Source organism: Akebia trifoliata, unplaced genomic scaffold (genome assembly GCF_017979445.1).
Source record: "Akebia trifoliata isolate Shusen 1 unplaced genomic scaffold, ASM1797944v1 Contig00719, whole genome shotgun sequence".
Taxonomy (NCBI): Eukaryota; Viridiplantae; Streptophyta; class Magnoliopsida; order Ranunculales; family Lardizabalaceae; genus Akebia; species Akebia trifoliata.
Window position 1 is genome coordinate 32,361 of NW_028237148.1, and position 25,259 is coordinate 57,619.

Consider the following 25,259-nt stretch of genomic DNA (forward strand, 5'->3'; position numbering starts at 1 on the left):
TTTGGTAAAATTTCAAATCTTACTAAGAGTTGTTGAGTTCACTGTATGGCATCCTAAGACACGATTCGCTTCCATAGGCATATAGAGGAAAAAATTCTATTAACTTTTAAAAAAAATTAAAAAGATTTATTTTTAGCATTAAATTTTAATTTTAAGTTTGTGATTTTAGTAGCTATTCATTTTCAAAACCTTGGATAAAGCCCCACAAATATATATATATATATATATATATATATATATATATATATATATATATATATATATAGGGGACGGTTCAAGGGACGTGCTGAAAACCAGCTGAGAAACTGACGGACGAGAGACGTTAGATTTGAGGGAATGGACGGCGCAGATGGTTCAACACGTCCGTTCAAATAAAAGAAACGGAGTTTATTTTATTTGAAAATAACTCCCTCGTCTTTTCTTTTTATTTCGTTTGTTTGTTTTTTTTTTAATAAACTCTACACTAACCATCTCTGTTTTTATGTTCTCTCTCGACAGACATGTTGCTGTTTCATAAGGTTTTCAACGAAGAAGACGAACTCAACCTCGGCTGAAAACCCATTGTTGCACCTTTCATTAAACACCCTCTGTTTTCTCACTCAACGGACGACCCAACCGTCGTTTTCCTTCGACCCAACCGTTTGTCTCTTCGTCTCTTCTGTAAATCCAAATCTCTTCGTTTCCTTCGACGATTCTCACAGCTGATCTTCGTTTTTCTCTCGACGGAAACCCAACTCTTTGTTGCGTTTGAACACTGAAACCCAACTTTTCGTTTCTCTTCTTGACAGAAAACCAAACTCTCCTCTTGATTGAAAACCCAACCCATTGTCTCTCTTGATCAACTGAATCACAGGGAATAGGGAGAATATCATGATCTCTCTCTCAATCGAGAGAACCCAAAGCGAAGTAGAAGCGAAGTAGGAGCAACACATTGATCTCTCTCTCGATCGATCGACGATTTCGAAGAATCCGAACGATTTTGGTACTTGCAGAGGTGACCTTTGATCCCAAATTTTTTTACATAAAAAGTTTTGATTTTATCTGTGTTTTGTCCATTCTTGAGTATTTTTGGCTTTCATCATTAATGCATTTTTATAATGGGGGAGGTTCATGAGCCATATAAAAACAATGGTTTTTCAAAATATGGGTTAGAGGTTTTGGATTGAGCTGATTTTTTGCGAGGATGGTCACTATGATGAGAAGATCATCCTCACAAAAAATCAGCTCAATCTGAAACCTATAAATCCATCAAAACTGATTTACAAATTATTGGCAAAAAATCGACGGTCCACATTCTAAATCACTTTTAATGGGGTTAGAAGTTTCAGATTGGACTAAGTTTTTTTGAACCCATATCGACGGTCCACATTATAAATCCCAAACTTCTAACCCATATTTTGAAAACTTATTAATGTTACATTGGCAAAAAAGTGACCGACAAAAATTGGCAAAAAATCGACGGTCCACATTCTAAATCACTGTTAATGGGGTTAGAAGTTTCAGATTGGACTGATTTTTTTTTTCGGATGATCTTCCCATCATAGAGATCATCCTCACAAAAAATCAGCTCAATCCGAAATTTCTAACCCATATTTTGAAAATTTATTAATGTTACATTGTTTTTACATATGTTTTCTCATATGTCCCTTGATCCGTTCCCTTTTATATTTAATGAAATATAAATATTCGACTTTTGTTTGACGATATTTTATGGGTTGAATTGTTTCTCGATATTCAACTTTTGTAATAAAATTTTTTACAAACAGAACCTTGTATACCATTGTTTCTAGATTTTCACCTAAAATTATGTTAAGTGAGGTATCTGATAGGGGGGCGGTTCAAGTGCCATATGAAAAAACAACAGTTTTTCAAAATATGGGTTAGAGGTTTTGGATTGAGCTGATTTTTTGCAAGGATGGTCACTATGATCGTTAATGCATTTTTATAATGGGGGAGGTTCATGAGCCATATAAAAACAATGGTTTTTCAAAATATGGGTTAGAGGTTTTGGATTGATCCATTCGTGTATGAATTTGTTACTGCAGCACACAAAGAATTTGTTGAGGATTTATCCAACTTTGTATGAATTTCTCCCCTTCAAAGATTCTTTTTTATTTATTTATTTAAATTTTTGATTAAGAGAGATTGAAGATTGTACTCTATCCCCAAAAATACAAGTCTCTCTCTCTCTAGCCCTCTCTCTCAGTAGTTTTATTGTAACTTATATCAGAATTAGTCTAAAAGACCTTGCACACAACATCCTTCCCAACTTTGAAAATTTCACTCCATATCCATACTAGATTGTCTGCTTTAATAATTTTAATGGGTATTGTGTTTTTATTAAGAAACCCAACCCTTCCTTCATCTCGATAGACAAGCTCAAACAAAAGAAAAGCATTATTTTCTATTAGCAAACAAAAGCATCAAATTTAGTCATGGCTCTTTTCTTATTAGCTCCTCCAGGCATGGCTCTTTACTCTATAGTAGTATATGTTGTTGTAGTCTCTATAGAAAAATTTATCAAACCAATCTGTATTGAGTCTTCTTTTACATGTAATTTTTTTGTTTTTGATATTTTATTATTGTTAATTTTTTTTATTGTAGATGCACTGCTGAGGGTTCAACTACGGGGTAAGTCCCATCCCAAATTTCAATTAAGAAAAATTTATAACATATGATGAGTCTTAACTGTCACTAATTATTATTTTGAACAGATCTAAGATGATAACTTCGGGAGTTGAGAACGAAGGCTGCAAGTGTGGATCAAACTGCACCTGTGACCCTTGCAACTGCAAATGAAACAGATGGGCAAAAGAAGACATATTTATGTCTCATCACATTTAGTATATGTTTGTATGGGGTGTGGGAGTTCTTTTGAAGTCCTTGCTTCAGGCTATTTGTATGTGTTTACTATGTGGATTTGTCTCTTTTCTTGTATAAAGAAATAGCAAATACTTTGTCATGCATGTGGGTGGGATGAATAAAAGGTGAATGGTTTGTGTTAATGTTTTCCTATTATGTTCTATGTCGATCTAATCAACTTCCAAGTTCCAATCCTTGGATATGCTAGACAGCCCAACTAGATTCGAATGAATTTTTTTCTTATAACAAAGGAACAACAGATCCAATTTAAATTGAACTTCATTCAGTTTCAAGAACCAGTGATCCAAATTGAATAAGAACTTTTATATGTGACTGACGACTAAATTGGAAGGGTTTGAATGAATTTTTGCTTCTTGTAAATTAGTTAGTTTTTTATTGTGCATTTAGCTTTTGTTATAGATTTTTGTCACAGTATTTTATTGGAAGTTCTCCTTGTTTCAACTACCGTGAAGGTTATGTTGAGTAAAACAGGATAATTAAAGTACTAAATATTTCACATACCCAATGTTTGGATATCCGAATATGCTCTCAAACTAACACCAAAGATGGTCACTGCTCACCACCACCAATTCCTTGACATTCTAGTTGCTTCTTGGATCAAAACATTAAAATTTTGATTATTAACTTTTAAAATCACTCTTTCAATAAAGAATATGCTAGTTTTGTTTCGTAAAGTTATACACGATATCCAAGCAACTTCAGCTTTTGACCCATTCTCTACATCTTCCAAACAAAATTTTGGTATTCAAAGGTCCTTTTATCGACAATGCAACTTCTATAACATTGCATGAAAACCTTTTCTCAACAATAAAATATGGAAGTCTGTTCTCATGAATCTGCTAATATTGTCTCTATCAATAAGAGCACACATCTTCAAATATTTTCTTCAAACTTCTATTGTAAGCCTTTTCTCACGCTTTTTAAGTGATTTCTGCATTTCAAATCCATTCAAGAAAACCTGGAAAAAAGAAAAGAAAAGAAAAGAAAATTTTACCCCCTAAAAACAGTTGACTGTACATGAGAATGAATACACAAATATACATGAGAATGGCTGCCCTCTTCGCTACAAAATACTAAAAACAATGAAATACTAAATGGGTACAAGGACTTCGAATCCAATGCTACGATAACCTGCAAAATGAGCACATCATAAAAATGTCAAGAGTTTTGGATCACCCAAGATGACGAGTATAGAACATGGACGAATCACCCAAGCTTATTCTTTTCAATAATCAAGGAATCAAACACAATCAGATTGTCAAGAGTTTGAATTGCCTTTCCAAAGGCCAGCATAGAACATAGATGAATCACAAAAGAACAATAACCTTAGAGACAAACCAAAAACAAACTCTTAACGTAACATCTACCATTGATAATTAATTACAAAGTGTGCTAGGAATAATAACCTTAGAGACAAAGCTAAATGCACAAAATCAATTAATTACATTGTTATAAGTGAAGCTGAAGCTGAAGATGATGATGAATCAATCAGAAAATCCAACCCTCTCCTAGCTTAAAAATAGAAACAAAAACCCTATGACCACCCGTATTACACACCAGATCCGTTAATGCTAATTTCCAACATGGTCCATTTCAAAACCTGCAGAATGAAATCTTAATCAGTAATTAAAATGGCATTAGCATAAAGCAATAAATACATCCATACATATCTGAGTGTTCATATAAAACTCTTCAACCACTTTCAAAGAATCACATAGAATAAGAAGGTAGAATCCTCTATTCATACTTGGGAAGGAAACATGGTAACTTCTCGGCGAACTTCTTCTCAATGTGCCATATACAAAGACGATGACGCGTGTTTGGAAAAACTTTGACAATCGCATTTCTCATTGCCAAATCTTGATCAGTGATTATTGATTTTGGATGTCGTCCTCCCATTGCTTCTAGCCAGGTCTCAAATAACCATATGAAGGTCACCTCAGTTTCATCTTGTAGAAGTGCACCCCCAAATTGTATAGACTGCCAGTGGTGGTTTACTCCAGTAAAAGGGGCGAATGGCATATCATACTTGTTTGTACGATAAGTTGTATCAAATGTCACCACATCCCCAAAAGATTGATATGCCATTCGTGACCTAGCATCAACCCAAAAAAAATTAGTTGCCCTCCCATCGTCATCACACTGTATTGCATAAAAAAATTGTGGGTTTTCAAGTTGTTTCCGTTTGAAGTACATGAGCATTGACTGTGCATCTCCCCCTTCTAACTGCTTGTGTCTAACATTTCTCAAATGATTGTAACAATCCCTATTATCGAAACCAATCGTATCACCACCAAGGATTGCTGAAACTTTACCAACTGACAGATTTTCTCTCTGGAATGCTTCAACTAAATTTTTAGCTGCTTTTGGCATGTTTCTATTTGACCTCATACTCATTCTCCTCCCTGGTGTAACTACCTTGTGATTATGGTTGTCTTTGAAAACCGTCACTTTCCATCGGGTAGTATATACATCATGTATAATTCGCATTGTCGCCTGACATCCACATTTAATAGTTGAAGTACTCCTACTTATCTTTTTCACAATTTCATTTCCGATTGTTGCCTCAGTTTTTTCCATCTTTGGTGTGTATTTGCCTTGATGTGAACAAACAAGTGTCATCCCGGTCACCTCATTTGAACCCCTTCGTGACTTCGCAGTATCTCGAATACGAATCCAAAATCCATTCTGACGTCCGTAATCTTCATAATATTTTTGAGCTTCCAAACTAGAATCAAAAATCATCCCTACATATGGTGCTAAAATTTCGACATCTTTGTTTGGGCTCTGACGTTCAATATCCTTATCCCCATCTACTTCCATTGTTGAAGATCCCACAATATCATCAATAGGCACATCACCCAAATTTTCAACACCGATAGTATCCATGATGGATTTCTCTAACTGCTAAGAGACGAAGACTTGTATTTTCAAATTCAGAAATATGAAGATTTTCAATATACAACAGCAACAATTCCATCTCAAAACACTTTTATCCATATTCTACTCATATAATCCATCTAAAATCCTATGTTATGACATCAAAATCTATTGAATATGATTATACTTCTATATAACCTAAAACTCACATGTGCTTTGGAATATTAAATGCACATGCATCACACTGCCACAATCAATTGGGATTCATCTCCACATTAAGGAAATAAAAAGGTTTCACCATAGTCAATTCCTCGTGCTCTTATTCAATGAGTAGATCTCGATGAATTTGATGTAGGCACAAAGGGCCATGTTTAAAGTGCAATATCATTTTACAAATATTCCTGAATAGCATAATCTTTCTAGATAATTGTAAGGAACTAACAGCAAATAAAAACCTACAAGATTTATTTACCTAATTCAAATGTAAAGGCAAGAAAAATAAGCATGCTTGATATTCCATAAGAATGTAAAACTAACAGATGGGTCAGGTTCAAGGGACATATGAGAAAACATATGTAAAAACAATGTAACATTAATAAATTTTCAAAATATGGGTTAGAAATTTCGGATTGAGCTGATTTTTTGTGAGGATGATCTCTATGATGGGAAGATCATCCGAAAAAAAAAAATCAGTCCAATCTGAAACTTCTAACCCCATTAAAAGTGATTTAGAATGTGGACCGTCGATTTTTTGCCAATTTTTGTCAATCACTTTTGATGGATTTAGAGGTTTCTGATTGAGTTGATTTTTTGTGTGGATGATCTTCTCATCATAGTGACCATCCTTGCAAAAAATCAGCTCAATCCAAAACCTCTAACCCATATTTTGAAAAACTGTTGTTTTTTCATATGGGCCCCCCTATCAGATACCTCACTTAACATAATTTTAGGTGAAAATCTAGAAACAATGGTATACAAGGTTCTGTTTGTAAAAAATTTTATTACAAAAGTTGAATATCGAGAAACAATTCAACCCATAAAATATCGTCAAACAAAAGTCGAATATTTATATTTCATTAAATATAAAAGGGAACGGATCAAGGGACATATGAGAAAACATATGTAAAAACAATGTAACATTAATAAATTTTCAAAATATGGGTTAGAAATTTCGGATTGAGCTGATTTTTTGTGAGGATGATCTCTATGATGGGAAGATCATCCGAAAAAAAAAAAATCAGTCCAATCTGAAACTTCTAACCCCATTAAAAGTGATTTAGAATGTGGACCGTCGATTTTTTGCCAATTTTTGTCAATCACTTTTGATGGATTTAGAGGTTTCTGATTGAGTTGATTTTTTGTGTGGATGATCTTCTCATCATAGTGACCATCCTTGCAAAAAATCAGCTCAATCCAAAACCTCTAACCCATATTTTGAAAAACTGTTGTTTTTTCATATGGCACTTGAACCGCCCCCCTATCAGATACCTCACTTAACATAATTTTAGGTGAAAATCTAGAAACAATGGTATACAAGGTTCTGTTTGTAAAAAATTTTATTACAAAAGTTGAATATCGAGAAACAATTCAACCCATAAAATATCGTCAAACAAAAGTCGAATATTTATATTTCATTAAATATAAAAGGGAACGGATCAAGGGACATATGAGAAAACATATGTAAAAACAATGTAACATTAATAAATTTTCAAAATATGGGTTAGAAATTTCGGATTGAGCTGATTTTTTGTGAGGATGATCTCTATGATGGGAAGATCATCCGAAAAAAAAATCAGTCAAATCTGAAACTTCTAACCCCATTAACAGTGATTTAGAATGTGGACCGTCGATTTTTTGCCAATTTTTGTCGGTCACTTTTTTGCCAATGTAACATTAATAAGTTTTCAAAATATGGGTTAGAAGTTTGGGATTTATAATGTGGACCGTCAATATGGGTTCAAAAAAACTTAGTCCAATCTGAAACTTCTAACCCCATTAAAAGTGATTTAGAATGTGGACCGTCGATTTTTTGCCAATAATTTGTAAATCAGTTTTGATGGATTTATAGGTTTCAGATTGAGCTGATTTTTTGTGAGGATGATCTTCTCATCATAGTGACCATCCTCGCAAAAAATCAGCTCAATCCAAAACCTCTAACCCATATTTTGAAAAACCATTGTTTTTATATGGCTCATGAACCTCCCCCATTATAAAAATGCATTAATGATGAAAGCCAAAAATACTCAAGAATGGACAAAACACAGATAAAATCAAAACTTTTTATGTAAAAAAATTTGGGATCAAAGGTCACCTCTGCAAGTACCAAAATCGTTCGGATTCTTCGAAATCGTCGATCGATCGAGAGAGAGATCAATGTGTTGCTCCTACTTCGCTTCTACTTCGCTTTGGGTTCTCTCGATTGAGAGAGAGATCATGATATTCTCCCTATTCCCTGTGATTCAGTTGATCAAGAGAGACGATGGGTTGGGTTTTCAATCAAGAGGAGAGTTTGGTTTTCTGTCAAGAAGAGAAACGAAAAGTTGGGTTTCAGTGTTCAAACGCAACAAAGAGTTGGGTTTCCGTCGAGAGAAAAACGAAGATCAGCTGTGAGAATCGTCGAAGGAAACGAAGAGATTTGGATTTACAGAAGAGACGAAGAGACAAACGGTTGGGTCGAAGGAAAACGACGGTTGGGTCGTCCGTTGAGTGAGAAAACAGAGGGTGTTTAATGAAAGGTGCAACAATGGGTTTTCAGCCGAGGTTGAGTTCGTCTTCTTCGTTGAAAACCTTATGAAACAGCAACATGTCTGTCGAGAGAGAACATAAAAACAGAGATGGTTAGTGTAGAGTTTATTAAAAAAAAACAAACAAACGAAATAAAAAGAAAAGACGAGGGAGTTATTTTCAAATAAAATAAACTCCGTTTCTTTTATTTGAACGGACGTGTTGAACCATCTGCGCCGTCCATTCCCTCAAATCTAACGTCTCTCGTCCGTCAGTTTCTCAGCTGGTTTTCAGCACGTCCCTTGAACCGTCCCCATATATATAATGGCTAACTTTTTGGCAAAACATTTTTCAAAACATGAGTTAGAAGTTTTAGAATGGGCTGATTTTTGGTGATGATGATCTCCTCACTCTACGGTGAGGAGATCATCATCATCAAAAATCAGCCCATTCCAAAACTTCTAACCCCATCAAAAATAGTTTACAAAAAATAGACGGTCCACGATTTTTCAACTTGTAAACATGGGTTAGAAGTTTTGGAATGGGCTGATTTTTGGTGAGGATGATCTCCTCACCATAGAGATTATCCTCACCAAAAATCAGCCCATTCCAAAACTTATAACTCATGTTTTGAAACATGTTTTGCCAAAAAGTTAGCCGTTGAACGCTACCCTATATATATAGGGAAATGTTCAACACCCTACACTTTACCCTACGCTTTACCAAACGTGTTTTATCCTACATGGGTTAGAAGTTTTGGAATGGGCTGATTTTTGGTGAGAATGATCTCTACAATTAGAAGATCCTCCTTACTAAAAATCAGCTCATTCCGAAATTTCTAGCCCCATGTTTATAAGTTGAAAAATCGTGGACGATCCATTTTTTGTAAACCATTTTTTATGGGGTTAGAAGTTTTGGAATTGGCTAATTTTTGGTGAGGATGATCTCCTCACCATAGAGATCATCCTCACCAAAAATCAGCATATTCCAAAACTTCTAACCCATGTAGGACAAAACACATTTGGTAAAGCGTATGGTGGTGAACGGGACCCATATATATATATTTGAAACCAAGTGTTTTCAAGAAATCTAGAGGACCATGGTGTTGGATTGCAATTTTTCCACATTTAGCTGAGTCCTTATGACTATGAATTAAGTTTTTTTTTTTTATCCCAAGAATTTATATATAAAAATGGAGTCCAACTACCCTTATCAATCAAGGATTCCACCCTTATTAAGAGTCCTTGGTTTCACCTTGTAAGATCCAAAAACATGATTTGATGCTTCAAGGTTGTAGACACCTTAATTTGAATGAACCCCACTTGAAAAAACTCTAAAAAAATGTACTTTATAAAAAAATTCGTCAATGGGCCTAAGGACCTAAATTTTCGAAAATTGACATTTTGATCAAACCAAAAGTTCCTAAGACCCCGAAAAGGTCTCATGGACCCATAATAAGATCTTATAATCCCACCACCTTCTCAACCTTTCATCATTCTAACCTTGAATTCGGACACATTTTAAGCCCACCAAAGATCCACTAATCTTCAATCCCCTGAATCCGATTTTAGCCTCACTTAACTCTAAGCCAATGCAACCCAACTCTAACCCTAATCCTAGACTCAAACCAATTCTAAAACCTAAGCCATCACCAAGTCAAAAGCCCATTATGATCAAACATACTCAAGTTCAAACCCAAATCCATGTCCCTATCCATATTCATACCCATGATCATAACTAATCAAGGTCCATGAAACCCTTAATCATCAAGGGGGACACTTGTCATCATCACTACTCACTTCTCAAATTCTTCTACCAATCCCATTATCATTTTCAAAAAACTAACCAACACACACTCATGTCATACATAATATACTTTCATCACTATCTCAAAAGCTAATTAACCCACACCCCTTCTCTTTAATCAACTCACCTAACACACACCCCAAACTCTTTTGGATACTTGTCACCATCTCTTCCACCCTTCCCAAATATCCACAACTACCCCCTCACATAACCATTATTTTAATTGACACCCACACCCCTTAACTCCACCTAGCACTCAACCCATATTGATTGAAAGATCCAATCTACTTGGATCAAGAATGATCTATTTATACTACCTTCCACCTATACCCATCTTTAACATTAAAATGACAAACCCCCAATGCCTACACCTCATGCTATTATCCTTTAATCCTTTACTTTTGATATTTCTAATCCTAAAAGCAACCCAAGAAACCTATAAAAATCTCCCATCCCTCTAAAAAAAAGCTCATGCCCTCAAGCCTTAAGAAAAACTCTAAACTCCTCAACCTTACTTTACTCATCTCTCTCTCTCTCTCTCTCTCTCTCTCTCTCTCTCTCTCTTATTAACTTTTTCTTCTCTAAAAGGAAACTCATAACAATTCTAATAAGGACTTAAAAAGAAAGAAGAAAAAAAAGAAGAAGAAGAAGGAAACAAGGTCTCAAAATAGGTTAGAGACTAAAATATTGCACTCCCTCTCTCCCCTCTCCACCTCCCTCTTTTACCCCCTTTCCTTACTTCTTTAATTTTTTTTAGAAAGCCCTAAGACGTAATGTCAACCGTCCCTTACCTTTGGTAGATCAGACTTTGATTCGATCTAAATGTAGGAGTTGAAATCTCTTGTTCAAAATAAAATCTTAGCATCTTTAATCCCCATCCACAATTTGTACACATCACAAAAAAATATTTCTGAGGCTATCGATAGTTGAGTCATTCTCATTCTATGAGAATAGGCCCATAATCACAAAACCCATATTTTTTCAAAATCGCGTGAGTTTGAGGCAAGACATAATATGATCTCTTCTCTCAATGAGATGACATTCTTAGTTTAAGTCAACATTAAAAGCCTCTTGTATTCGAGGGCACAAAACCATCATTTAATCAAATTTTTTAGTTACGTTTTTTAAGGTTACCACATTTTGATGGAGAGAGAGGGGTTCCTAATACCTTCTTGTCTCTTTAACCGAACCCTTACCTAGATCTTAGGTGGATTGGTGTCCTAATCCGTACGAGAGTCACTATAAAAACTATTTTTTTCAAAATCATATCCTAGAAACCCATTCACACATTTTTTATAAAAAGAATTGTGGCGATTCCAAATGCACGTAGTGGTGATCTTTGGACTCAAAAATCTCATATCTAAAAGGGTTGTAGAGGACACAATTCTATGAATTTTGAAAAAAAATATTTTTCACCATTGATTTTAAATTTTAAATTTTGGAGATAAGTGGAAGTTCACTAACCATCCATTTTCAAAACCTTGGATCTGGGTCCAACTCAAAACTAATTGGCAATTAATGGAGAGGCCCAAGAACTTATAAGGAGAGAGAAAAGGCAATGAGTGTCCGATGTAAGACTAAATTCAACTTCAAGCCTAAAGGAAATTGTTTGTTGAAATTTTTTTTTTTTTATCTGAGTTGTTTGATGAAATCTAGAGAATGTGGTGTTGGATTTCTAATATGGTAAATCCATTTGAGCAAAACTACCCTTAGTAAAGTTTAAAATATTACTATGTTGGTAAAGAAAGTGTTTTTCGTAAAAATATTTTGTAGGGGCGACACACCATCTACACCGTAGTACAATTACTTCAACCCTTGTTTGCAAAACATTTTTTGAAGAGTAAATTACCATTTTGTGAGCTGAATTTAATAAATTTACGATTTTAGCTCACCGTTCATTTTTGTCCTACATGGGTTAGAAGTTTTGGAACGGGCTGATTTTTGATGAGAATGACCTCTACGGTGAGGAGATCATCCTCACCAAAAACCAGCCCATTCCAAAACTTCTAGCCCTGATTTTTGATGAGGATGATCTCTACGGTGAGGAGATCATCCTCACCAAAAACCAGCCCATTCCAAAACTTCTAGCCCCATGTTTACAAGTTGAAAAATTGTGAACCGTCCATTTTTTGTAAACCATTTTTGATGGAGTTTGAAGTTTTGGAATGGGCTGATTTTTGGTGATGATAATCTCCTCGCTGTAGAGATCATCCTCACCAAAAATCAGCCCATTCCAAAACTTCTAACCCCTATTTTGAAAAATGTTTGGTGCTGAACATTTTCCTACATATATATATATATATATATATATATATATATATATATATATGAGTTGCGTTATTACGACCCCCTTTGCGACCCCCTTTGCGACACACCTTTTTGTCTTATATGGGCAAAAATGTTTGGAATGGGCTGATTTTTTGTGAGGATGATCTCTATGGTGAGGGGATCATCCTGGCAAAAAATCAGCCTATTCCAAAACTTCTAGACCGTCCGATTTTTGTTGAAAAATTATAGACCGTCCAATTTTGTAAATCAATTTTGATGGGGTTAGAAGTTTTGGAATGGGATGATTTTTTGCCAGGATGATCCCCTCACCATAGAGATCATCCTCACAAAAAATCAGCCCATTCCAAACATTTTTGCCCATATAAGACAAAAAGGTGTGTCGCAAAGGGGGTCGCAAAGGGGGTCGTAATAACGTGACCCATATATATATATAAGTTTTTGTGGGGCCATAGCCCCTTTGTTTGAAAAACTTTGAAGCAATCATCCTGCTTCAAAATTTTGAAGAAACCCTTTTCTTTGGATTACATGTGGCATTTTTAAGGGAGGTATTCAAAATATGGACGAAAAAGGTAGGGGTGTAAAATAACTTAAAATGCCACGTGTCTTATAAGGAAGAGGGTTTCATCAAAATTTTGAAATGGGCTGGTCGCTTCAAAGTCGGAGTCCCCCCCTTTAATCTGCATAGTTCCTAGTTCCGCCCAAACAGATGGATCAGGGTACCCATTGACTACCTTAATCCTAGGCAATGTGATAAAAACGAAAGCACTTAACAAGTAACGGACCAAAAAATCTTACACCTTTGGAGAAGCGTATTTTGGGAATATGTTGAGTGTTATTTAAGAGAGAGAGAGAGAGAGAGAGAGGTCGTTGGAACTTGCAATCACAAATGGGTGGCTTTTCACCTCCCTTCATTCTAATTATAACCACAGAGAGACAAAAGAACCAATGTGTCAAAACCTAAGATGGAGAAGACATCAAGAAGAATTCAACCTATAACTCGCCATTCTTTAAAGCCCATACTCCCTCGATCCACCTTACAACTTGTGAGTCTCTGTCTCTCTATTGTTTTCAAACTTGGTTCATCTTTCTTCTCTGGGTTGACTCAAAACTCGACCGGCTTGACTCATTGGAATTTCGAGATGATAGTTACTCAGACTTGTTTGATTGGGAACTTTTTTGGCACACACAAAAGTTGATTTTATACGGGCCACAGCGACCCGTTCTTTATTAAATTTTGGCTTTAAAGACAAATGCAACAAGGTCAGTAGTGTGGACCCTATATCACGTTGACTCGTTTGTGATAAGAGATTATTGTTTGATATTTGAAAAATATATCAGCCAACTAGGTTTATTCAATCTATTTCAATATTTTTTATATAAATGACTACTTAGATATTTGTTCTTTATATAAAATAAGGTTTTGTGCTTGAATACCGAATAATTCACTTCTATAATAAAAAATTATTATTATTTAAATGGTAGGGATTTCATTGATCCATCAAAGATGACTTAGAAAAAAAAACAAGAAATCCTAACTACTAGAATGCGCAAACCAATTACTATCGAGATTTTTATTAGGGATATGAGAGATACATCGTTGATAGCAAGGAGTCGAGAGTGAATGATGTGGTTATATTTGTTTATGATTTTGTGTGTGTGTGAGTGAAGTTTTTAAAGAGTTTTGGAGAGTATTTTTTTATGATTTTGTGGGTAGATGGGATTGGGTACATAGTATAGCTTTATTGGGTTTGGTCATCTCGACCACCCTTTCATGAATGTATTTTCTTTACTTAAAAAGAAAAAAAAAAGTGTGTGTGTGTGTGTGTGTGTGAGAGAGAGAGAGAGAGAGAGAGAGAGAGAGAGATCTTTGAGATTAATAAATTTTATCCCAATTATGAGATTTCGTGTCTTAATATTGGGATTTCGTACTTTTTCGTTCATCATTAAAATTGTGTATGTAGAAATCAAAATTGTGTATGGACGTTGAGGTGAGATGTGCCATGGGCTTGATTACTAACTTTCATTTTTGTTGCAGTCAATCCCCAAGGGATTCCTCAAGTACTTAGAGAGAACTGGGAAGAAGAAGCCATCCTGAAGAGTAATAGAAGTATTAATGGAAAATCATGAAGTGTGAAGGTGAATAAATTTCGATTTCAAGATGGATGGAATGAATTCATCAAGGATCATAATATACATATAAGTGCTAGTGTCTTTGGACACGAAGGTGGCATGGTGTTCACTGTCACGGTGTATGATGCTAGTGCATGTGAAAGAGTATATCCACAGTTGGATTTGAAAACATATGATCGAACGAAGGAGAAAGAAGTACAAACATGCAAGAAACATTCGAGAAGGAATTATACGGGTACGCTTCCTGTATATTTCTTTCATTAGCTAGGTCTGTCAAAGGACCGTTGAGCTGAACCATAAACTATTTGATGCTAATCAGGGTGACTGGTCTACCGAAGGGAGAGCCCAAAACAAAAAAGAATAACCAGGCCATCCCATGGTTTAAAACTTGTTTTGACATCTCGTCTCGTCCGTGAACAAGATCGAGTCGTCTCGGACAAGTTTTCCGATGTGTTTGAGACGTTTTGTTCAACAATGAGAAAAAATGAACGTGCCTTTAAAATCTCGTCCGATACATTGACTTGTCTGTCCATCTCGTTGTTGGGATATACAGAGACGACTCAGACGATACGTCTCGGTCTCGGACGACTTTTGAAACAATGGTCCATCCTTGATAGGCACTACAACACTACTTAAACCTGTCTATGTGGGCTGGACCAAAACTTGGTCGTTGACAGCGCAGTGAAGCTAATATTAATGTTAGAAAAGTATAGATAATAGGTACGAATGCAAGATGATGTTATATTGTTAATTGTAATTGGTTAACTAATTTGGTTTGTAGGTTCAATTAGTACTCCTCTGTTTACGTCCACTATCAAGCAATATAACTGCATTGGTTCTCTCATGGTGAGTTTTTACTTAGGGTATGTTTGATTACACATGGAAAATAGGGTGGAAAATCAATTTCCATGGAAAATGACATTTTTCAAGTGTTTGATTGCACATGGAAATAAAAATTCATTTTCCACCCCAATCAAAAAGTCCACCAAAACATGGATTTCACTTTCCCACCCATATGGGTAGGAAAGTGAAATCCACCCATATTTTCTATCCCCAATTCTTCCCCACTCATATCTTCTTCTTCCCTACCACCACCACCATTACACTAACCTCGTCGTCACCATTGTCACCACGCCATCACCGTCACCATCGTCATCTCCTTCTCCGCCATCATCATCTCCGACCACCTTCTCTTTCTCTTTCTCTCACCTCCTTCGTCACCGTCACCACCAGGTTCTCCCCCCATTTTCCTCATCATCTTCTTCCTCACTTACCTCCGTCGCCACCATCACCACCACGTTCTCCTATCTTCTTTCTCACTTACCTCCATCACCGCTACCGTAGCCGTCGCCTTCGCCGCCATCGTCTCTATCGCCGTCGCCATATCCTCCCCCCTCCTCCTCTTCTTCTTTTTTCTTATATTTTTTTCATGATTTTATCCAAGTAAAATCAAATAATGGAATTTGATTTTCCAACCCTACCTATGCAATCAAACATACCCTTAATTTGTTTTAAGGCTAACCCTAGAGTTCTTCCATAGGGTGCCACAAGTTTACTCAAGTGTTCTGTCTTTGTTTTATGTACATTTTAAGGAAAATCCTGGGAGCCTTTTTTTTTTTCTTCACTGCATTGATTTGATAGCCATACATTAGTTTCCTTGATATACAAGTAAAAAGGATCGCACTTCCACATCAGAAATGTGAGAATCGCGGTAAATCCCAATGTCACCCCAACATTACTCATATTTTAAGGGTGAATAATGCTGAAGTGACCTCAAAGATTAACCCTAGTTTGCACTTTGCCGATGTGGAGATGTGTATAAATTCTAGATGTTTTTCATTGAGATACGAGATAATAACATCTATGTTCTGTGCACCTCCACGTCAGAAAAGTGCGAAATGAGGTCTATCTTGAGGTAAGTTTAGCACGACTCTTTAAGGACACATGACAATTTTCTGGTCCTTTCATGAGATCTAATATTGTATGTTATTAGATCTTTATTTTAGTTTTTTTTAAATTATATAAATATCATTTTATATTATGTTTTCTTCAAAATTTAAATTATATATATAATGACAAAATATGATAAAATTAGATTTTCTTGTTAATTTTTTTAATAAATCTTTAAAGTGATAATGCTTAAACCCTAAATTTTGCAATACATGTAAGTTTGAACAAACTACTTACCTACTAATTTAAATTGAATTAATACAAGATGGCATTAGTATTTGCTTGATGAAATTATGGTATTGTGTGGTAACATGCAGCATATCCCTATCAAATTTGCGAGATCCAACGGTCTTAGATACGAACACTGCACAACTACCCTTAAAGATCATAAAGAAAGGTCTTGGGATGTGAACTTGGAGTATAGCAAGGATGGTCGATCTTACATTAGAGGTGGTTGGCATGAGTTTTCAAATGCAAATGATTTAAAGAAAGGAGATGTTTGCACTTTCAAGCTCATATCAACAGGATTGAAACCAGTTATGGAAGCCACCATCTCACCCATTAAACTTCAACATGAAATGACGACTCGCGCTTTGTTGCGTGTGGCCAATGTACTTAGTTATATGCGGATGTCGTTGATAATGCATCTATGGCATTTAATTTTTATATTTCGTAATACTTTTTGAGCCATTTTAATTAACTTGGCATAGTAAGTGATCAAGGTCTAGAAAGTCGTTTCTAGAATCCTAATTACATAGACTTTATCAGTAAATTATACACTAAACCCTCTAATTGTATATAGTTCGTTGTTAGTACATAATAATTCGTGTTTTCCATTTAATTATGTAATTTGAAACTAATTACGGTTATTTACGTGTAACAGGAATTATTCGTAAAGTTTCAAGACGAATTAAGAAAAATTGAAGTTACCACTGCGATCCAGGATCCAAAAGAAAACCGTGAATCAAATGTCAAGTCAATTGACTAAAACTTCACGGCGGAGCCATGGTCAATTGTGGCGGTGCGGTCAACTAAGAAAGTCAAACCTCGAGATTTGTACTGAAGCTTGGCGACTGAAAGACATTCGTATTTAAGTAAGACTTTTGAATTTTTGTAATCACAGAGTGTCTCCGAAATCCTAATTACCCAATAAACCCTAATTTTGTATCTTTATAAATAGAAGACCATATCAAAGAGCTTCTCATCTTTTGGGGGGGGGGGGGAAGAGATCTTTGGAGGGATACCTCATCTCCCTGGAGATCAATTTTTATTATTTTAGTTTATATATTTATTTTATGTTTCTTAATTTTACGAAAGTTGTAAGGAGGTTCTGTCGGTTTCAAGTCAAGCAATAAATATAATTTCTTTTTTTCATCTCTCTTCTCTTTCCTTATTTTCTTTACTTTATTTTTGCTTTATTGTTCTTACAATGATTGTTGGCTAAATCTCCGTTAGTTCGGTTGAGGAAGCCGGAGCAAAATTTGTTAGTGTTTTGATTGTTCTCGAAATTGCTTCATAATTTTATTGTGATAATGTTAGGTTTGTATTATTAAGTTAACCATTGAATGTTTCTCAAAGTTCTGATGTTTCTCTTTTTGATAAATTCAATAAGAATCATACTTTACAGAGAACAGTCAATATTTATCTAATAATCATGGCCTGAGTTAAATATTAGATAAACAGATAACGTAGGTTTTTATTATTAGGTTGAATATTAAATATTTCTCATAGTTTTGATGGTTTCTTTCTTTGATAAGTTTAAGAAGAACCATACTTCACAAAGAACAGTTAATGTTTATCTAATAATCTCTACCTAAATTATTGTATACTTTTAATCTCGTTTATATGTTAATTACTTGATTTTTCGATATACAAATATTAACTTTGTTTAGTGAATCGAGATAAAAAGAGAACCAGAATTCACTGATAAAACTTATGAAGGTAGATCTAATTGATCTATACTTCTCTATCGTAACTTTTTTAATTTTTATTTTAGTAGTTTATTTTAGATAAATCCTCTCTCACAAACTGTTTTTAAATCGCTTGTTAAACTTGAATTAGATTGGAAGTAAAATTATTTGAATTAACGTTGTCTCTGTGGTTCGACCCTTGTTTATCAAGATTTTCTTTTGTTCATTATTTTATCATCATCTACAACTCAAACAAATTGGCTCCGCTGCGGGGGACAATGGTGTAATCCATTATTTTTTTTTATCCGAAAATCTGATTTGATTTTCTGTCGATCAAAATTTTTATTTCAGAAAAATCTGAAAAAAATACTGCTAAATTCCTGAATTCAACGTGAACAAAACCCTAAAATTTGAGTTAATTTCATCAAAAAAATTTCACGCCGCCTGAGTCAACTGTGGCACCGCGGTCAAATCTCGAGATTCGCACTTCAAATTTTTGCAGAAATTTTCTTCAGACTTCTAGATTTCAATGAATATATAATTTTTCTGAAATTCTAATTTTGATTTGTTTTCTGTTTTCAGCCGAAGGATTCAACGAGGAACAACGTGGTTGGAAAATTTTATTCCACCACCCGGATCCGATTCTTTGACGAAGAGCATGAATTTATTTATTTTTAAGTAGAACTACAGTATGATTTTCTTTTTAGAAGTTTTAATTAATTTATTTATTTTAATTTAATTTTAATTATTTCGAGAAGGCTCAGATTGTAATAGAATTAAGGGAGGACGATAGTGGGACGTAACTATCTCGGCTCCTCAGGTTCGTACACTGAGTTTGGTGTTGATGGCCCGAGTCGACTCAACTCGATTATCACCCGTCTAGAATAGGAGCTAAAACTCTAAACCCCCATGCATCCCCTGTAAGTGAGTTTCTGTATTGAATTTGAGTGAGTTAACTTCACACTTCCGATTGCACTAATAACATAAGAATCGGATTTCATCATCGCATTCTTTTCCTATTAGGAAATTAATTCACACAAGTACAAATTTAATTAAAATATGATTAGACTTGACCATAGGTTCCATCGAGCTCAATAGGCAAAGTTAGCCTGAGTTGCACCAATTACACTTCTTGATCGAAGTTAGTGCCTAAGCGAAATCCTGCCCCGCTGTACCCTATTGTACAAGGGGGATATATTACGTCCATTCTAGGAGAAGATGTGATTTAAGAGTGTCCTTGCTCAGCATCATGCGCTACCTCTCATCTGGGGATTAAACTGACTGATTTTGATTTCAAAGAACTTGGTTTGAGGCTCAAGTTATCCCTTTGAAACTGTTATGAGCTGTCTAGTCTAATATGAACCCATCAAGCATGTATGAAATTCCTCCCTATTATCTGTGTTCATCACTAATACATGTTAGGTAGGATATCTCAAAAGAATCTACTTGAACCATTCGATCCCGAGAACACAAGGGATTAAAAGAGAATTTGATTCCTCACATATCTCTCAGCCACCCGAGATGGCTCAACCGATTGCCTCACCTCAAAAGATCTAAGAAGATCAACGAACTCTAAACGAGTTATTCACACCCACTACGGCAACTCCCCCTTCATGTATCGCCTTGCCAGCAACTAATGTGGCACAATTCGAAATTAGGGCAGTCACTATCAATATGCTCTCTAAATTTCATAGGTTCGAAAGTGAACAACCCTATAACCATTTGAACAAATTTTTGACCATATGTCAAACCTTTCGAAATGGTCACCTCGATGATGAAAATGTCAAGCTAAGATTGTTCCCTCTATCTCTAGAAGATCATGCAGCAGCATGGTTGAATTCGATGCCTTCTAACTCGATCACTACTTGGGATGAGTTATCCCGTAAATTCATAGCTAAGTTCTTTCCAATGGAAAAAAACAGAACAAATAAAAAATGCCATTAGGAATTTCAAGGGCAAACCTGATGAAGAATTTTTCCAAACTTGGAAAATATTTAATGGCCTACTTGTAAAATGTCCACATCACGGGATTGATAAAGCCCAACTGGTCAATTTCTTCTATCGAGGTCTTACGATAGTCCAACGTATCCTTTTGGAGTCTATGCACAAAGGAAAATTCATGAATTAAACTCCAAATCAAGCTTACGATTTCCTTGTAGAACTCGCTGAAAATGCTTGAAACTGGAACACCAATTTAGGAGACTCTGATAGGAGTGACTTTGGAACTAATAAACTAGGAATGTACGATATCAAAAGTGATCTTGATCTCAAAAATGTAATGACTACTCTGATTAGTACTATGCAAAACTTAAATAAAAAATTTGATGCTTTCAGCATCAAAACTAGCCAACAAGAAGTACATTCTGCACTCCAAGTAAATTTAGAGATGTCTTTCACATGTAACATATGCGAAATTTTTTACCACCTCACGGAGAACTGTCTTATAGCCAATACAGGACAAGTCAATGTCATTGGGTCATATAACACTTTTAGGAAACTCATTCCAAACTCGTATAATCAAATTTAACAATAGGTTTCACCCCAATTTCTTCTATTGTCAGAACGAACCTATCCAACAAGGTGATGCTTCAGATTTTTAAAAAGGCTATGATAGGTAATCTTAATCCAATACGAATCTTTCTTTGGTTCCACAAGCATCTTACTCTTCACCTCACATGTCTGATCAAAAGGTGATTGTTGTCGACCCTATGACCAACTATCCTCCTCCAGTTGCACAAACAAACTCTGCATTAGAAACAATGGTGACAGAAATGTTCAAGTAACAATAGAAATTCATGCAGGACCAGGATCAAAGGAGTCAAAGGCACCTTGAACTACCTTTAGAAGAAGGGCAAATTGATCAATTTGAAACTGAGGATATCTCAATATTCGAAAATCCATAATTTTTTCAAAATAACCTTAGTAACCTGTTCTAATCTTTTGAGGATTTTGATGATTATCCATCAATAGTTGATAGCCCCGTCTCAATTGAAGTTCAAATTCAAACCAATAAGGTTATAGTTCCAACTGAAACAATGATGGAAATCTAACTAGGTCAACTCACTTTGCCTTTAGAAGAAAAATAGAATAATCAGTTTTCAAATGAGATAGTCCTTGAGAGTCAAGTTGTTTTCCAAATTCCCAATGTACAAGTATATCCGCATATCGTTAGGCTTAAGAGATTCTTTTATTGTATTTTATTTTGTGTAGTTTTATTTTTATTTTTTTGTAATTAGTGAGATTAAGAAGAACTTTCAAGTATATATTTCCGTTTTTCTCCTTTTATGTATATATGCTCTAAAGTTTTTTTAGATAGGTGGATGATTTTAATTCATGTAGTTTTTATATTTTTATTTATTTATTTTTTTTTATTTATTTATTTATTTTTTTTAGATATATAGGTCAAGAATCATATTTGTTTTTACGTAGGCTTCGTTTTTTTTGTATTTTATTCTTTTTGCATGTTGATAGGTTAGGAGAATATTTTCCTGTTTCCATCTTTTTCATCTTTATTTGTTATTGTTATTATTTTTGCATGTTAGAAGGGGTAAAAGATTTTTTTTTTTTTTGTATCATCATGATCATTACGCTCAATTCCAATTTACATGCTCTGTGATGATATTTGGACTCTTTGTATAATTCTGGGACTTTTTCATGTGGTTAATGTATCTTTTGGCTTGATAAACATGCATGTCATTGAACAATAGTTGCTTTGGAAAGATCGAAAGTCATGAATGCATGCCCGTTTGATTATTTTGAAAGTTGGTTGAATATGGGATTCTTTATTATTTTGTTAATTTCCGATTTGAGGATTCATCATAAATTCATAATTCCCTGAGTTGGAAACTCCTATTTGTAATCCTATTGGAAAATTCGTATTTGGGAACTTTCTGATATAAAAATTGCATATTTGCCTATTTAAGGAAGGAATATATTTATAAATTCCTATTTTAGAAATTTTATATCTCATCAATTTCCAATTTAGATGACTTTGTAATTTCATATTTAGAAAGTTTATGAATTTAGAAGTTTCCAACTCAAAATTGTGATTTTTGAAAAATTTCTATTTCCGGAATATCCATTTTTTTTTAAGAAATTTCCAATTTGGGAATTCTGCATATATCTCTTGAATTCTGATTTAGGAAATTTTATATTCCTAATTTGGAAATATTTTAAGTCCCAATTTGACAGGTTTCTATTTGAAATCCTCTTATTTAGGATATTCTCATGATTTTCTATTTTGGACAGTTTAAGGAATATTTGCAGGTGGAGTTTCTTAATTGATGTTAGATCATGGAGCTAATCAGGGTTTTTTTTAAATCCTTCCATATTTTGTGGAATCCAAAGAAGGATCATGTGATAATTGGGATAATTTTTAGTCGTAGGATTTGATTGGAAAATCCCACATGAATTGATGATGATGATTGGACTGTGACCTTGACTGTAGTCTTTGTATGTTGACCATAGGATGACTTTGGATCGTAGTAGAGACCGATCATCTTGATCGGGCGGGTTCGGTGCCTGACACCTTCCGAAACCCGTAATCTGACCCCTTACCCATATCTTTGATCTGTGGACCGATCCATATCCGTTTGGAGTTATTTATGGTTCCTAGACCTAAATTAGGTGGCGACTCCCATTTCTCAAAAGTCCCCCATTAATAAATCGGACACCTATCCACTATTGAGTGAGAAAGGGTCGAGGCGATTTCAGTGGCGACTCCACTGGGGATTTTAGGGTCAAACTTGACCCGATCCAAGACTATCCTTAGGTGGACCTTTTGCTCGAGTCAACCCAGTTGACTCATTGAGACTCATAGATTAGGTTAGATTTTGTCCTTTTTTTCATTGGGATGTGATTAGATGTAATCAATTATTGTATTCGTTGTGATTGGTTTGATGATGGGATGAATGTGATTTGTATGATTGGATATTCGCGAAAATGCCCCGGACGCACTTTGTCCCTCTGCACACACTCACGAGCATGCATATGCATATTTGCATCATAACATGTCCCTCCAAACCCCGTAGCCGGATCCAAGCTAACCTGGTCCTTCGGGACACAGGGGATGACAGTGAACGCTACAACTTCAGTACAGTACCTTCGGGTATATCAAACTGGAGTACCACCTACTGCTTGACCAAGTAAAACTGGGATAGTATATTGGTGTTTCGGGCTGAAGTGACCTAAGCTTTGTCCTAACCTAGCCTCAATCATATAGTGAGCTAGGCCACGACTCGAAATGACCAAAAGTGCTCCCGGGTTGCTTTATTTAATTTAACCAAAAGGAAAGTGGGTGGACCGATCCACACCATTCAAATTAAACCCGCAATATCGGTCCAACCCAAGGGATGTAATTGACAAGATGTGCCGGCCCATTTTTTTAACCCATTAGCCCGATTGGTAAATCAATCTTTAGATCGATATATCAGTCGATCGAGTTAATTGGTTTAATAAAATGTCAATGAGGTGATATATTATTCTTTTGAATCCATTGGGTAGAGTCGGTCGAAATCTGGCAATCAAATTTCTATACCAGTTTTACTCAATGGATCAACCTTTCTTTAAATCAAAATGAATGACTCACATTAAAGATCGTATCAAATAAAAATGTAGACTTGATTTCTTTTAATGTGTCAATGATAGAAAGTAATTATTTGTATAGATGGCTCATGATGATGTACGATTGTTGATGGATCAAGCCTTAGAAACATTTACCACTGTTGAAAAATACAATTTTGGTGCATATGGACTTCAAAGCGTATTCTCCCTCAAGTCAGTGAACGTCAATTGGAACCTCTTATGTGCCGCAGCCAATTTCTGGGATCAGGACTATCATATATTTCGTTTTGGGTCAGTCACACTTTGTCCAACTCACGAGGATTTCTGTAGCATCATGGGGATAAGTACATCAGGCCCAACGGCCCATCGGTTATTACCATCTCAACATACAGAAGAACTCGCAAGAGGATTAGGGGTTAAGCCTAAGAAAGCAAAAAGATTCATCAATCATGGTTCACTAAACATGAGAAGACTCTTAGAAGTGCACCGAACCCCTAAACCTGAGCATCCCGGGGATTTCGCTCCGGAATCTCATAGGAAAGCTAGAGATTTTACCTTATGCTTGGGGGTATTGTCTACATACTTCTTGGTTTCCTTTAGGATGGGTCATCAGTTACCTGGTTTCTTTGCGGATATTGCCGGACAACTCAAAAATAGGGCTAACCCAGTTCCTATAATACTCGTCGAGACTTTTGAGGGATTATCTAATGAGAATGCATCAGAAGGAGCAGGGTTTAGAGGAAGCCCATACTTACTTTATATATGGCTGTGCATTAGACTCCGCATTACAGAATTCCCACGAATTACGAAAGATAAATGGGATAAATTCACAGAAAATGACGTATTAGTGGACTTTGCATCTGTGGGAGACTGGAAAAATTGGCTTTCAAGTTTGACTGCTCGGGATGTTAATTGGGATAGATTGGAATCGAGGACAGATGAAGGCATCGTGCTTGCTTCAAAGGGATATGATCATGTAACGCTTACCGGACTATTGAATACATCATTTTATTGCCCGAGGATGATACCAAGACAGATGAGGCTCCCTTCATGGATCCCCATACGTCCAAGAAATCAATACCCTATTAAAGAACTGAACAGGCAACTGGTGGAACATATAACTAC

At 35.4% G+C, this 25,259-nt stretch overlaps 2 protein-coding genes and 1 long non-coding RNA gene across 3 annotated transcripts; 2 read left to right on the forward strand and 1 right to left on the reverse strand.

The window, feature by feature from the left end:
• The first annotated feature begins 472 nt into the window (after positions 1 to 472).
• Positions 473 to 2,995, forward strand: LOC147381152 (uncharacterized). Its single transcript, XR_015174744.1, has 3 exons — positions 473 to 994; positions 2,605 to 2,631; positions 2,715 to 2,995. It is a non-coding gene; the product is annotated as an uncharacterized LOC147381152 (long non-coding RNA).
• A 1,625-nt stretch (positions 2,996 to 4,620) lies between these two features.
• LOC147381153 (protein FAR1-RELATED SEQUENCE 5-like) lies at positions 4,621 to 5,772 on the reverse strand. Its single transcript, XM_086430789.1, has one exon. The coding sequence runs from the start codon at positions 5,770 to 5,772 to the stop codon at positions 4,621 to 4,623; it is 1,152 nt and encodes a 383-aa protein (XP_086286915.1).
• A 9,039-nt stretch (positions 5,773 to 14,811) lies between these two features.
• LOC147381154 (B3 domain-containing protein REM8-like) lies at positions 14,812 to 17,650 on the forward strand. Its single transcript, XM_086430787.1, has 4 exons — positions 14,812 to 14,947; positions 15,494 to 15,558; positions 16,980 to 17,273; positions 17,546 to 17,650. Exons 1-4 carry the CDS (start codon positions 14,812 to 14,814, stop codon positions 17,648 to 17,650), a joined length of 600 nt encoding a protein of 199 aa, XP_086286913.1.
• Positions 17,651 to 25,259: the final 7,609 nt, after the last annotated feature.

What these genes read in the sequence shown, in the direction of transcription:
- LOC147381153 (XM_086430789.1), bottom strand. Translation starts at nt 5,772, where the DNA reads ATGGATACTATCGGTGTTGAAAATTTGGGTGATGTGCCTATTGATGAT.
- LOC147381154 (XM_086430787.1), top strand. Translation starts at nt 14,812, where the DNA reads ATGGTGTTCACTGTCACGGTGTATGATGCTAGTGCATGTGAAAGAGTA. An exon ending in TTCGAGAAGGAATTATACGG is followed by an intron (nt 14,948 to 15,493) that starts GTACGCTTCCTG and finishes TTTGGTTTGTAG; the next exon opens with GTTCAATTAGTACTCCTCTG. An exon ending in CTTTGTTGCGTGTGGCCAAT is followed by an intron (nt 17,274 to 17,545) that starts GTACTTAGTTAT and finishes TACGTGTAACAG; the next exon opens with GAATTATTCGTAAAGTTTCA.